Raw genomic sequence first — 16,244 nt, 5'->3', positions numbered from 1 at the left:
AAATTATGCTTGACAGGACTTAATGAAACCACTTCACCAAAAAGTGATCCCAGGACCACCATAATTCTCTGATCTTTAGTCTTCGGCTATTAGTGCCAATCAGGAGCATAGCAGCAGCTTTGAGATATCTACCTTTTTTTTTGCAGCAGTTGCAGGGGTTTAGACTTTTTTTTTTTTCTTGCACCAGATGGTCGGTACTGTTACAGCCTTTTCTTTGCCTGAATGCTGTAGGTCCATCACAATCATCATCTTGTCATCAGAACAAGAGCTGGGCAGCTGATGGGAAAGGTTTTATTTGTCCAACTACCTCTATTGTACAGATTTTTCTAATATTCTTATTCCATATTAAAATTTTATTTTAATATTAGTGAAGCCATTATTTTTGGCCATCTGCCTTTTTGGCTTTTGTTATGTTTGTTGCTAATTCATTCTCTGGTTTCTCAACTTAACTCTTCAGTCACTTCTCATCATTCCAATTCTGCATCAGCAAGTGCAAATGAAAACCTTTGGCTTTATTAGGAGCAGAACTGATTATTTACCTGAGTTTCAATGAGCAAAATAAATACAATTTGGGTCCTCAATTAGCTTCCACAATTCAGAAGCTCACTCTCCAGTCCTCTTCTAAGCCTTCTCTAAGTAGCATCTTTCACCAACCTTATTCGAATCTTTTGCCTTCAAAAACCACCATATTTTTGCCGATTATTTGTTTATGAAATTCACACAGTCCTGACTAATTGTAGTTTTCTAGTTTACATATTGAGAAAAGAGCTAAAAGCTTTTCAGCTATTTGCATATCTATGTTAAAATAGAATGATTACCAAATTTGGAATATTTCTGGTAAAAGTTTACCTCCCTACAGTAATCCCACATGTTACCTACCCACAAAAAGAAGAATCTCATTATAAATTATTAGTAAATTTATCACCCACAGAGTGTAAACTGACTTGTTCTTCCCTTTTTGAATGTAGAATAATTCTGTGTTTACATTACACACCTGTTAGTGCTTATGGAATAATAAAAATTAAAAGCAGATGATCATAAAAAATTGAATGAAGAAAAATGAAAAATTAAGAGAAGGATTCATTTTAAAGAAAAGGTAAGAAAATAAGTTGAAAGTAAGTATAAACAACAGTTATATGTTAGCTTCCTAAATATTCATGAAAAGCAAAAGTAAACGTATGGTGATTTTTCAAAAGTGGGACAAGATAGGTTTTTGTGGAGGACTGTGTGAAAGAGCTACCAGAGAAAAAAAAGCACAGGCAAGACACAAAAGTATATTAAGCAGCCGATTTCCTACTCATAAGCTTTATGTACCTACAGATAGTAGTTCTAGGACTGTGACTTATTTCATATCAAAAAGGCTAAAGTTAAAATAAGAGGAACTTCACGCCCATGACCTTTAATGTAAAAAGCAAGTACAGGACTTGACATATCCACTAAGAACTTTAAACACTAGGAGTGAAATTAATCTAAGTTTATGAAGTGGTAGCTTGCAATTACAAGTGAAAAAAATAGGAAAATAAAGCAGAAAAAGAAAAAAACAAACAAACAAACAAACAAAAAACAACAAAACACCACCACAACAACAAAACACAAAAAAATATCCCACAAACCTCAAAGGATTGTAAGACATAATTGCAAATTTATGCTAAGAAACCTGCAGCATGAATAATGCAGTATCAGAGAAGCATAAGCAGCAGCTTCCCATTCTTACTCCTGGTGAGAGCCTATTCTGATCCTACTCAAATTGCTCTTTTCCTATGAACCTGGTTCAAAAACCTCCCTTGCTGCCCAGTCCTGCTCACTCCAGTTCCACACCTAGCCTGTCACTGAAGAGAGGAGGAAAGCACACTGGGGTGACACTCAAGTTGCAGCACATGCTATTTCTACCCCTTGGATGCTTTTTCTCACTCCCAGGTTACTCTTCCCGCTTGGAGAAAAAGTCAATAATCAACCTAGCTGATAAAATCTTTGTTTGCTGATCAGAGCAATTCTCATATTTAAAGTCCAGCATCTCACTTACAGACAGACAATGTAAATGTTTGAAATTAAGCATAATCATGCTAGCTCAGAGCAGTGAACAACGTTGCTGAATTCTGGACTAGCTGCCATGTTTTCTGAAAGAGAAATGGATATGCTCAACCACCACTGTTGAGAAAGTGGTCAGTAAAGTGTTGTGAATAAAAGCAGAATTAAAAATGTCCACATCCAGCCTGACGTAAATGAATCTGGGAAAAGGGCACTGACAAAAGTAATGTCCAAATCTGAACTGGAGTCACTACCTATGAAAGAGAACATATCTCTTTAATAATGAAACTTCGATGAAGTGATGTGCTGGCTAAGAAATATTGTGAAGGGTACATCAACATTATACAATACTCTAAGAACTCAGTAGGGAACATTAATGCAAATCATACACAAAGGAACCTCCTTGCCATTCTCTGCATCTGCAAAATGTGCGCAAAATGTTATCAGCCTATCGTTAACAATGCGATCAAGCAGTGTGCCATCTTTTCCCAATTCTGCTTTCAGCGACAGCAGCACACGTTGAAAGTATGTGTGCTGTATGGAAAGAGCACTGCAACCCAGAGCAGAATTTATTACTCCTGTGCTGAGAGAACGCAACTTGGAATCTGCACTGAAACCTCATAAAAAGCAAGTCCGTGTTTTAAAGTTTATATATATTACTCATGAAACAACAATTATCTTCTGCAGAGGCTTTCATGCAAAAATATAACACACAGCACTCAATGGAAATTATTTCTTTGCCTTTTCTTTACGATGTGCCAAGTAACGCGGCAAAATAGACACATGCTGGTAGTAACATTTCACATCTGCAGGTTCAGAAACAAATCCTTTTTGAGTCACTGTCAGAAGCGGTTGGGAGTAGGCTGTCCTCCAGAAACCTTAATTGCACACGTATTGGTGCAGCAGCCCGGGCTCGCTCAGGTTGCTGCATGTTAAGCCGGAGCTCAGCGCTGGCCGTTTCCTTCTTACCTCTCAGCTGCTCCTGGTCCGTAACGTCGCACTGGATGAACACCGTCCTCTGCCCTTCGAACTGCTCGTCCAGGGCTGCCTTGCTCTCCTGCCCGGCCTCGGAGTTGCGGTCCAGCAGGGCTACCTGGACGGGGAGAGAGGGAGAGGCTGAGAGGCGGAGGGACAGACAGACGGACGGCTCCCGAGCCGAGCCCAGGGGACTGCCGCCGCCCCGCGCCGGCGGGCAGGGGTTGGAGGGGAGAGGCGGGAGACGGAGGGGGCACTTCTCGGGCTTACCTTCGCGCCCTTGCCCAGCAGCGCCTGGACGAAAGCCCTACCGATGCCCTGGGCCCCACCAGTGACCAGAGCCACCTTCCCATTGACATGCATGGTGGCCGCGCTGCTGCCGCCAGCCCCTCGCCCGCCGAGCCAGAGCAACCTAGCGCGGTGTCACCTGCCCGGTTTCCTCCCTCCTTCCTTCGCTCCCTCCCTCTTGCCCTCCCTCCTTCCCTCCTCCTCCTGCCGCCGCCGCGGCTCATTTCCCCCCGCTCCCCTCTCCTGTGCCCGAGAGCCTCCCGGAGCCGCCTGGGTGGGGGGAGCAGGGGCGGAGTAGGTCACTAAATCGTTATCCCAAGTGCCTGGACGAACCGCAGCGAACAAGGGCCAGCGAGGACACCAGCTTCATCCCCTCTTCAGACCCCCCCAGGCTTCCTGGTGAGGACCGGCCCTCTTCCAGCGGCCCCCAGGGAAGGGGTCCCGGGGCAGGTACAGCTCCCCTCAGAGGGGAGGAAGAGTCTTTGCGCCTCCATAAATCGCGTGAGAAGCCGCTACAAACTTTGATAAGGGCTCTTGGCAGCTCCCAAGGCTTTGTGCGTTTTGCTTGGCCCAAGCTGTGTGAGCAGCGGGGTGAGAAATTGAAAAAAAGTTCAGGCTCAGAAAAAAAACCAAATATAGAGCCTTTTTCATGTTTCAGAATACCCCACCAGCCTTCTCTCTCTCATTCTGCCAGTAAGTAGAATCTGTATGAAAAAGCAACAATTAAACATAATGTATATTAGACATATCACAATAACTGCTTTCTAGAGTTTTTCAGGTCAGTGGATAACATAGCTTGTGTCTTAATGTTTATCCGCTTTCACAGTCTATAAGCCAAATTCTGTCACATATAGGCAACTAAAATTTATCAATACTAAGATATATCCCCATACAGTAGAGCTAAGAGCAACCTTAATGATCTATAGCTGGAATCAATTTTCTTGTTCGTTAACCTGTTGCTAGAGATTAATAAATGTTTTCCCATAGAATATACAATGTTGTGGAGTGTTGGGTAGATGAGAAAAATCCATTGTTCCAGTCCTAAGCTCTATAAACACATGTATATCACATATGTGCCTGTATTAAGACACATACTTGTGTTTGTATTTTGTTTTTTTGCCTGGTGTATCAGGTTTAAACTTTTTGCTTGTGTTTTCAAGGCCCTGAAGTACTCTGACTCAGACTTCATCTCTGTTGTTAATGTCTGTTGTCATTTTTTTCTTGCTTTGTAGTAACAGTGTGCCTGTTTTGCCTTGTCTTCTTATCCCAGTTGCTTGTTTTCTACTAGTCTGCCTTCAAGTGTGGAATTCCCTTCTTTGGTATTACCTAGAAGAAACAAATTATATTGCTCCTAACACCAGCAAACTGTTACAGCACCATTAAGGTAACTACGTTACCTAATTGAGTAAATTAAGTAACACGAGATCTTGTTATTATAACCTTTGTCCGTAAAAATGCGAACTAATATAATCCAGCTGCTAAACTGGATAGCAGCCATTTAATTTTCCTAAAGATCATGATTCACAGTACTTCATAAAAGCAGTCAGAGCTGGCCCTGGGATTAGTGATTTGTTTGAATATGATACCTGTGCTTCTGGGAGGGCTCCAGATTGCTTTGGAGCTGTGAAATTTGTGCCACCTAAACTGCCATGCTTAATGAGTTCTTTCCCAACCAGCTGAGCCAGCTTCCCTGAGCTGTTGAGAGGCAAGCACAGTGCCAGGTCAAAGGCACATCATGAGAACAGTATTACCACACAGGGACCTAACAATAGTGTCACAGTGGAGTCTTTCACCCTCAGCCCAATCCTGACAAATTCCCCCCCTCAAACTTTGGCCAAATTATGATCAACATCTGTCATGGCCTTCATTTCCACAACCTATTAATATTTTTTAGAAGTGCTATGCAGAGGAAAAGATCGATAAACCCCTCTGTGCTTCCAGACAGGTGTAGTTGGAATGATCTTTGGCAACTGTTTTCTAAATTGTTGATAACTTGGCAGAAATGTTAAGAACAATCTGGAATCTCCAGAAATGCTGGAATGCTTTAAGATCTCAGTGTTTCTGTAAAACAAATCTTATGAATCTATGTCCCAAAGATCAGCTTGGTTGAATATGATTCTGAATATCATAGGTTGAAATCATTTAGAAGTATTGTGATAAGCTAACCCAGGGTCTCTAACTCTTGTTTTGTTGGCTGAATGGACTCTTTTCAAAGTGCAAAGAGACTCCCAGGCCGTTTTAAGAGACTTCCAGGTGGTGGGAGGAAGAGGTATGATCTCTCAGACATACATCATCCTGTTCATTCAAAAACAGTTTTGCTTCATACTCTGCAAGGTGTTATTCAAGTTGCTATGAAAACCCCATATTCAGTCTCACACCTGTGAATGGATTATCAGGCAATTAATTTAGGAGAGCATTCAAACACAGTTACTGAAGCATGTGTACTTTGTTATGTAGTTTAGTGCATTTCCTCAACTTCTACTGAGAACAATGGGTGGAAAACAAAGCTAGAGAAATGCCCCAAATATCTTCCTTTGCATGGGATAATTAAAACACAGATTTCAGGTCACATACTTCATGTGGTATTACCAAACCTTCCTTAACAAGAAACTGAAGTGTTCAGTAAATATAAAACAGTTTTTCATGTCTAAGAATTTTTTTCATAATGTGATTTCTGTATGATCTCTCTGTATGCAGTAAATTAGAAAGGCAGCAATTACTGCATAAAAAGATTAGGTTATACAGCTATGTTTTATTTCAGATATTATACCTGGCTCTGTATACAAAATAATGCAAGACAGATAGACTAGCTGCCAGAAATGTCAAACTAGCTTAGAGGGCAAGAAACTGAATGAACAACAGGCTCAGAAATTTTCCAAAACACATTTTTACACCACAACATCATGTCAGCCCATGCTGGGTCAGTGGCTAGATTATTTTGCTGATCCAGGACAACTGCAGTACCTGGACAAAAACGTGATGTACTTGGGGAAAATAAGAGGATCCATCAAAGCAGAGTATAAGAAAATAGTTATGGAAAATCTATTACTAGAGCTCATACTGCATGTGTTGTTCAAGGTATCAAGACTCCCATGGTGAGATTTGGAAAAAGACACTAGAACAAACAGCTCTGTGGTTGTCTGTATTTTCAAAAATAGCAGGCAGGATAGGAGAAAACATAGTGTGCTTTTTCTGAAATATGAGAAATAGCAATCGAATTTAGTAGCATTGACAGAATAGAAATGGAAGTTAATACCTTAGAGGTATATGAGAACAAAAAGGCTTGGTTTAGTAGCAAAAGGAGGATAATAAAGACCTGATCACTTTGCTTTATCAAGTAGAAAAGGTAAGTTATTGGAGACATTCATAGAGAAATAAGAAACTTGTGCAGTGCAATTTCCTGATTTGTAAGAATGCCTAGAAAGTATCCAGTTTTTGTGAAAAGATTTGTCAGAGCACGTGGGAGGTTGTTACAGTAAATGAGAGGTGAGAGAGATGATGACTGTATTTTAGATTTCCTTTGGTATTAGAGAAGAAGGAATGCTAAGAGTTAGAGATCATCCTGTTGCTTTGGAAACATCCGCTATGACTGAAAGAAAGGTTTCGGAGTTAAGAAAACTACCTAGTGGAAACTATCTGGCAAAAAAGGGTAGGAAATAGCTGCCTAGGAAGCTAAGAACAAGGGGATATAGGAATCCAGTCTTGGATACCTATTAGGAGAGGCTTTCTAGCTCTCCAACATGCCTTTCCTTGATTAAAATCTTAATGTCATGCTCAACATTATCACAGCCTGCCTCTTAGGCATCACCATGGTAAAGGTTTTAATCCATTGTCCTGGACATAGGTCAAATAATGGGGGAACAATAAGCTGCTGGTGTTTCACCTTAGATACTTAATGCTTTTAAAGAAACAAAACAAAGGTAGCAAACAAACTCAAAGCAATGAAGGTAACATGGTGCTCAAGGAGGATATGAGTAGTATTACTTAAATCACTTTTAAAAAGTCAATAGATAACTTAGGGAATATGGGGTTAATTCCATGCCTGAAAACCAATAACACGTTTATAAAAATTATAGTCTACTGGAAGAATGAGAACATAAGCACGAGTGTGTGCAGTCAGGGCAGCACAGGCTTTGCTAGGAAGGCAGTTCTGCAAGGTGTTAAACTTCCCAAGGCTTGAGCCAGGCTCTAAACAAATAAGAAAGGAATCAGAATTAAAGCATGCCCTGCCCTCTCTCTATCTGATATAAGAGAACCTTTAAAATCCTGCATTTGGCACTGTCTTTAAACACCACAGCAGTATGGCAGCTGGCAGTAAAAACAAAACAAAAATATGTGAACCCCTCCCATGCCTCTTGCAAGTTTGGCAACACGCTATATGAAGGACTGACTGTCTACCCGGTTAATTTGATTATCAACTCATCGAGCAGTGCAAGTATCTATACATTAGAAAATGAATTGTTGTAGGTTCACACTCAAACTATAAAAGGCTTCTTAAAAAGCTAATGAGTTTTAGTCTGGTCAACTAAAATCAGATCAGACACCCAGTAAAGCAACTTGTGCTTCTTAGAACTGTATAATTCCAGTGTAAAAGAATTGTTACCTACTTCCTTAAAGGATTATCATCACTTAGATAAAACTCATGGGTTTTTATATTTGTTGAAATGCTGGAGTATTATTAATTATCTTATTTGATAAATACTGCTAATGTCCTTTGTTTGACTAATATTCAGTTGAAGAGAGAAGGAATATGTTTTTTGAATATGTTTTAACTTCTAGGAATTAAGAATCTAAAAAGAAGAGAGAAATCCCGGAAAACCTCCATTCCAGCTTTGAAAACTAATGAATTAGCAGGTAGCTATGAATCCAATGAATTCTCCCTATTCTGCTCTCCAAACTCTTGTAGAGCCTGATGGTGATAGCTGTCTTTCAAGCTAATGTTTTAGCTCCCCCCCTCCCGCTTTTTTTTCTCTGCACATAATTACTGTCTAGGTGCATCCATTTCTGAGTGTTCTATTTTAGGAAAAAAAAATCACATCGAGACCTTCTTTTTGAGGTAGGGCGAAGTATTTTGTGCTGCAGAATGCTTGCTATGTGTGTGTTTCAGGGAAGTCAGAGAACTTCCACAATTGTTTTGTATGCAAAAAGCTGGAAGCACTACAGAAATACTTGTAATATACTATGGATTACTATACAATCAGAAGAATGATGTGGTTACATTCAGGAATACTGTAAGAAAGTGAACCAAAACTCAAAGAAACTCAATGAAAAAGAAAGCAAAAGAACTGATAAGTGATGTACTTAATAGAAAAGACACCTATCACTTAAGATGAAGTTAATAAATCAGTTGAAAAAATCAAATGACACTTTTTCTTAAAAGGAGTTCGTGCTTTTAAATTACTTTCTATGCTTAGTGTTATGAAAGACATGAAATTGAATCAGAAACTGAGTACGAACAACGAAAAAATTATATGAAACTACTAGAATTGAGTTCTTAATTTCTTAAGGAAATGTAACTGCTGATATTAGTTGGTGAAAATACAAAAAACTATCCAGAAATCTTTATTTCAGACACAGTCAATGTGACCTTAAAAGTAGAAATTAAAAATAACAGCAGTTATTTAAAAAAAAAAAACTATTGAAATGTTTAATAAAGTAGTTCTATGTCAAAGGGAAGACCATAGCTAATACTTAAAACTTAAGCCGGCAGCCTGATTGTGAAGTATTTTAACTATTAGAAGTTTACAGTCAATTACTCAATATTATTTTTGATAACTTAAAATGTTTATAGCTACAAAATCAACTGTATTTGCTAGTCAATTGAATATAATGAGCTTTCTATTTGAGAGCCTCAGATGAATCTTGACTTATGAGGTAACATTCAGGACTTTAAGGAACTCATCCATGCAGCTTGGGAAAAGGAACATATTATGCTGGTATAAGAACTGTGGTTTAGTGGTGGTTTTGTTTTTGTTTTTGTTTTGTTTTTGGTTTTTTTGTTTTTGTTTTTTTCTTTAATGGATACAGCCACACTCAGTCGTCTGTCCAAATTAAATATCTAGTACAAATCCGTGTGGAGATCAGGTATCACCTGCACACACTGAATTCATTTGCTGAGACCTATTAGTTCCTGTTTGTTTAATAGTGTTTACTTCATATGACCAATAGGAAGAAACTGAAATCCTCAGTGTAATTATTAAGCTAGGTTCAGATTGGCCATTATATTCCAGTATATCTGGAAATCTTAGTAATAAGCACATTCCTCTAGGATTATAGAAATAACTGGGTATCACTCGTCCAATTTATACTTCTGCTATTCAAAGAAATAACCATCCATTTTCAGTATGAAAGACACCTGAAAGCTTTTCTTGCTGCTTGAAAAAATTTAATTTTGACTATGTTATGAAACTCAAAAGCTCCTGACATAGTTTTGCTGGGATGGTAAACCTATGATGTGTTGCAAAAATTTTTATGGGAAGCCATATAAATGACTCTTCCAAGACATTTCAGAAATCATATAAAAACAGAATCCAAAGCCACATCAAATATGGTAACATACTTAGGTATTCAATAAAGTCACCCGTATGTCACTTTAAATGACAACACAGAAAATCTAATAAAATAATTGTTGTGAGGTAAGTGAGGACCTGGAATTTTAGAATGTCACATGCAAAAGGCAGTGCATAACACACCATTAAGACTGTGGTCTGAAATTAAAAAAAAATATTATAATCTAAGAACAGATTCAGACTAACATAAAGTACCATTGCAGTTGACTGTGAACCTTTTTTTTTTTTCACAATGATTTTAATAATGGTGAATAAAAAGCTGAACATATGTCAGCACTGTGCCCTTGCAGCAAAGAAGGTAAACAGCCTCCTGGGCTACATTCAGCAGAGGATCACCAGCAGGTTGAGGGAGGTGATTCCTCCCCTCCACTCAGCCCTGGTGAGATGCATCTGGTGTACTAGGTCCAGTCTGGGTTCCCCAGTGCAAGAGATGCGAATGTACTGGAGCAGGTTCAGTGAAGAGCCACTAAAGTGGTTGAAGGGTCTGAAGCATCTAACATATGAGGAGAGGCTGCAAGAGCTGGGACTGCTCAGCACAGAAAAGAGAAAGCTGAGGGGGATCTCATCAATATGTGTAAAAACCTGACAGGAAGGTACAAAGAAGACACAGCCAAAGTCAGTGGTGCCTAGTGACAGGACAACTAGCAATGGGGAAAAACTGAAACTTGGAAAATCCCGCTGGAACATCAGAAAAAACTTTTTTCCTGTCAATGTGATTCAGCATTGAAGCACGTTGCCTAGAGAGCTTGTGGAGTCTCTACCTTTGAAGGCAGACAAAATTTAAATGGGTGCAGTGTTGAGCAATCTGGTCTAGGTGACCCTTCTTTGAGCAGGTGGGATTTGACTTGAAAAATGCATTCAAACACGTTTTGTTTAATGTTTAATATGAATATAGGTATGGTTAGACTATAAATGCTTCCACTGTACAAAAGAATTAAGGCAATAAATATGCAATAAACAAGTATAACTGATTTCTCCCTACAGCTCATTAACGTAAGATTATGCATTTGCATCTGCAGAGCAACCTGGGATCACTTTGCAGAAACAAAGAAGGAAAGCACATCACTTTGCCACCTTTTTCAGAAAATGGCTTTTACTGAAGTAATACAACTGTACAAGTTGTAAGTTTAGCCACACATGCATCACTGTGGCTAAACTTCGAACTGCAGAAGTAATTGATTACAATGATTTAAAGCCCCTACTAATAACAAGGTATGCTGGGTTACATGAAAACTCCATATGAGATTTCCTTAGAATCATAGAATAGTTTGGGTTGGAGGGGACCTTCAAAGCTCATCTAGTCCAACCCCTGCAATGAGCAGGGACATCTGCAACTAGATCAGGTTGCTCAGAGCCCCGTCCAGTCTGGCCTTGAATGTCTCCAGGGATGGGGCATCTACCACCTCTCTGGGAAACCCAGTCTTTCACCACCCTCATTATAAAAAATTTCTTCCTCGTGTCTAGCCTGAATCTCCTCTCTTTTAGTTTAAAACCATTACTCCTTGTGCTGTCATAACAGGTCCTGCTAAAACATCTGTCCCCATCTTTCTTATAGTCTCCTTTTAAGTACTGAAAGTCTGCAATAAGATCTCCCAGGAGCCTTCTCTCCTCCAGGCTGAACAATCCCAACTCTCTCAGCCTGTCCTCATAGGAAATCTTCATGAAAAAGAACACAAGATATTTGCTTAGAAATTATTATATGGATAACTACAAAAAGGGTTGGTAGCACAATCTAAGAACTTGTTTCACCTTTATCATTAGAATTAGTCCACTTAAAATTCTTCATAATTCTGTCATGTCAAAAGAAAGAAATTTTCATATCAGATGTTCAAATTGGAAAACTGCAGGCAAAGACAAGTTAAGTAAGAGCTGAGACTAGTAAGATTTGTTTGGTTAAGTCCCTTGAATGGTAGTTGGGAGTCTGAGTTGGCTCCAGTCTGCCTTGGACGTCCCAAGGGGAAAAGAATCCTTGGAGGTGTTACAGTCCACATTTTTCCATTGTTTTGGAACAATTAATGTGTCATTACCTTTTTCTGCAAAGTAGAGGCTCCACTTTTCTGCTCATTTCTCCCTTTGAGTCCCAATACCAGCTTTGTCCTTTCATGGTTAAGCAGCTGTGTGAAAAGGTTCTACAGTGACTGTAAAAAACATCTTACAAAGGATATTTTCTCTGTTATACCAACATATGTTTTACGACAGCTAACTCAAACAATTTTCATATTTATTAAATCTGAAAAAAATGTTTAATTTTCTAACATAACATTGATAGTTATTTTTTACGTTCCAGTTCAGCTTTGTTTTAGTTATTGTTTCCCTGCAGCATTGAGAAATCTGGCTGAGTTTGAACAAGCAAATCAGGAAACCCTCTTTTGGGAATAAAATGCATGAGGTAATAGTATTCAATTTCCTAAAGCTTTCCTTTAATTTAACATTTTGAAAATGACATTTAGTGCTAAAGCTGCATATGTAGGATTGTGTTAAAAGGCTGATGATTAAAATTAAAAAAATTAAAAAATAAAGGCATAGATAAGGTGAAGATAGAACTAATGTAGCTAGACACATTTGAATGGAAATTAGTTTAATGTAGGCATATTCCATTTAAACCCAATAACATTTGTTTTGATGGTGGGATTAAGTAAAGAATATATCAATGTTGAGATTATGAAGCGGTGATTGCCTTGGAGAAAATGAACATATGTGAACAGGTAAGGACATTGCCAGGCATGTTTAGATGAATTAAATATGTTATCTGGTATACTCAAACTGTTAATGCAGCATAGGACAAGATGACTAAAAAGAATTCCTAATTCTTTTGACCTTTATGGATTTAAAAATGGATAGATATTGTATTTCTCTGTCAGCTATGTGCCTCTTGTGTACTTTGGCTGTGTCCTGCAGAGCTACATCTGCAAAATGACTTCAGTAGTTTTCAAATGTGTGCTCAGCCACTGCACCTTTTAGATGTTTTTGTTTTTACCAGGAAAACTGTCTCACTGACAGTCTTACTGTGTAAAAGTGTAAATGATGTGTTAATCTTTGTCTAGTACATGCATAAACCCATTTGTGTAAAATCTTCCAGTCTCCTGATCGGTGCAATATGCTGTGACGTGAGCAGTGGGCACAGGCACTGATTTGGGCTTTGTACCTACTACCACAGCGACGCATCTCTCACCAGATTATGTTATTGTGCAACTCCTACTTTTCAAAATAATTTCATGGCAAAATATTTGCCTAGTCTATTGTTCTTTTCCTTTTCCTATTGGGGAGAGGGTAAGGTTCAAATCCGTATTTTTCTCTTTTGAGAGGCATCATTTACCCACCTAAATTTAAGTCGCTTTAGGGCTTAAGTGCTTGTAGTGTTCTGGTGGTACAGAGTGACAGTGAAATTTCATTAGGCCAGATGCAAGCAAAATATAAAGCAGGGACACAGCAAATACCTTCATTTTATTATTTATTCCTTACTGCCTTTAAACATATTTAAAAATGTGTGCAGTGAATGAGCTGAATAATCTTGCATTGAGCTCAGCACACTGTTTATCGGGATACCTAGTTTCTCTCCTGTGTTTTATAATGCACAACTGTTGATGAAATTAACAGGTCTATATAAATGAAACATACACATAACTACTGTGATACAGACACCTTTTTTATAGATCTAGACCTTCATCCTTATGTGACTGAATTCAATTTATTGGAATGGTAATTGTCAATAACTTAGCATTATACTATTAAATAAAAGGTTTTAATTTTGTGAAATGCTTTGTCAGTAAAGAGAGAAATATTACTCTTATTTGAATTATTTCATGGCCTGTAACATTACTGAATAACAGCATAATGTTTGAGATGTTAAAGATCAGTTCTTAGTCTTTTCAAAAGACAAGTGAAAAAAAATCCTGAAAACTGAGGCCTTAAAAATCCAAAATAAGAATACAAAGATGAACACAGGGAAATAGACTACTAAAACTCTGTGAGCCACGAAAGACCAGAATGAGTTGGTGACGACCTGAGTATTTTTGTGAAGGGAATCAGAGTGGATCATTCCATCTTTATAACTCCCTGTATCACATGATATTTCAAGTCACTGCTCTCTATGAGTAGTGTATAAGTAGTGATGTTTAGTGCTTCAGTATTAAAAAAGCTCAAATCTCTTATGGAATCATGTTTATGTTGACAAGTTTCAAAGAAAAAAATCATTAGAACAGGACTGTTCTTATTTCATTAGTAATGATAAGATTTCTTTTGGCAAAATAAATGTGATTAATTCTGAGTTTGTGCTGTTACTGTTTATTTGGGCTTTTGTATTCTATTATTTGTGTTATGGTATAATGTAGTTTCTTTTACGTATAATATTTCTTGATATGTTTCAATTTCCTAGCATTTTTTTCCCTAGAATTTTCATACCAGGAATAATTGTGAAATTTCCTTACTGTGAATTCCTTTACAGTGATATAAGTAATTGTGAAATGTAAGAATTTTCCGTAAAATTTATTTTCAAATTCTCTGCCATTCTAGTCAGGGTTTTTTAAGACTTATTAAGAAAATGTGTTTTGATGGATTGTTTGCCTGGAGAATTAAGCTAGTATTACTAAACTGTATTCCCATGAGTGAAACCTTCCATTCAATTCCCCTATATTTTTTTAATGTCATCCATTATTGCCTTTTCTTTTGCTTTAAATCATGAGGGTGCCACAAGATATTGAATTGTGTGCAGTACAAACATTTATTAGATATATTAAGATATGATAAAAACATCATTCTCCCAGTTTTGGAAGGAAACTTTGTGTTGGTTTGTGAATAGCAACCTAGGTGTAAAGAACTACGTAACCCATTTCTAAGCAGCTGAGACAGCAAAATCTATAAGGGAATTTACAGTGTTGCAGCAGAAGTCTTCAACAGAGTTTAATTAAAGTGTTCTGGTGATCTGAAGATATTAATAATCCAGTACTGAAACTAAAGAAGTCCACATCAACAGAACTTTTTCTCAGGCTCATGATGCCAGTTGGCATTGTTACACACACACACATATATATATATATATATCACATATAAAAATCTACAGTTAATGACCAAAATACCGAATGGTTATTCAACCACCTCCAAGTAAGCGAAGCAATGCCAAGATATCAGGCACCTAGTCCCAGCTGGTTGTTTCAGATCACTTAAGCGAGGCATTCTGTACATAAGCTTTCTATATAGTTCATGGAGAGAATGAAGCGGGTGATCTAAGGGGGAAACTTTTCTGCTGAGCTGCTTAGAGTTAGTGAGCAAAAATGCTAAGCATTATCTAAGTCTGAGCCCTGTGCTTTGGGTGTCTGTTCATTTGGCTCCAGCACTCCTTCTCAGCATCAGTCTAACTAGAAAGGAATATTTGGCTATTTAAAATATAGATGTAAATGCAGGTGGAATCATTACAACATGCACAATGTGGTTAAATTGTGGAGCCCATTGACATAGGATGTTGTGGTAATTTTACATGGATTCAAAAAATGATCAACCAAATTTAGGTTAATTAGACACCAAATTACCATCATTGAAGGTGAGATAGTGAAATGTGGAAGAACTACTATCTATCTATGTTCTGTTTTGGCTACTGTCAAAGACAGAATTTTAGAATATGTGGATCTTTGTTCAGAACAAGTACAGTCGTGTTTTCAGTATTATGGCAGTACTATAATGTCTACTAAGTTAACTAGATCTATTTCATACATTTTTCAGAACATTTTTCAAGAGGAAATTGGATATTTCTGAACAACGTTTGAATTTTTAACCTAATTTAGGTAGATTCAGTTCTGTCCTCTCTATATCAACATGCATTCAATAATCAAAATATATTTTTGTGTGTACATATATACATAGCCTGCATACCTTTCTATACCCAGGAAGTAGTCCGGTTCTCCATGTCAGTAATTTTTATTTGAAAGATAAATTAGCCCATTACGAGCTCCCCAAACTGGTACAACTTGGCAAAAGGGCAACAGTATTTACAGAGTGAGTTCGTTTTTCTTCCTGGTTTAGGTGATATTAGGTGGGGCTGATAGAGTTCAGTGCCAAGAAAAGCATATATATGAATTTCAAAGTGTGTTTTAATGAACTTGTTTGATTCTATACCTTAAAAAAATATGATTATTTAAATAAGAAGAAACTTTTATATGTTATATTTTCAACACTTTTAGAGTAAGTTTTTCTTCTCTCTCCTGGATTTTGTGAAATTTTGGTCAAGCCTATGAATCCAGTTTCTATGTGATCCTAAATTAATTTCAGGCAAGCTGGGGGTATTTAACAGCTCTTATGTTTCTAAGGACGGAGAATCTTGTATGATCATGATTGCACACACTAAAGACAATTCAACCACGAAGTTTATAATACGGTTTAAAACAACAGTCA

General features: G+C 37.8%; 1 protein-coding gene across 5 annotated transcripts in view; it reads right to left on the bottom strand.

Annotated features, from left to right (window-relative positions):
* HPGD (15-hydroxyprostaglandin dehydrogenase) overlaps positions 1-3,471 on the bottom strand; it is a 28,267-nt gene extending 24,796 nt beyond the window's left edge. For 3 of the 5 annotated variants that reach the window (XM_071807693.1, XM_071807695.1, XM_071807694.1), the window contains exons 1-2: positions 3,274-3,471; positions 2,998-3,121 (exon numbers count right to left, since the gene is read on the bottom strand). In XM_071807693.1, coding sequence (XP_071663794.1) covers positions 2,998-3,121; positions 3,274-3,366 — 217 coding nt within the window. In that variant the 5' untranslated portion in view covers positions 3,367-3,471. The remainder of the gene's footprint in view (positions 1-2,997; positions 3,122-3,273) is intronic. The other 2 variants (XM_071807696.1, XM_065837603.2) reach the window with 2 other exon arrangements.
* Positions 3,472-16,244: the final 12,773 nt, after the last annotated feature.

Source organism: Patagioenas fasciata, chromosome 4 (assembly GCF_037038585.1).
Source record: "Patagioenas fasciata isolate bPatFas1 chromosome 4, bPatFas1.hap1, whole genome shotgun sequence".
In the NCBI taxonomy this organism is placed as follows: domain Eukaryota; kingdom Metazoa; phylum Chordata; class Aves; order Columbiformes; family Columbidae; genus Patagioenas; species Patagioenas fasciata.
This window is presented reverse-complemented; position numbering and strand designations above follow the sequence as displayed.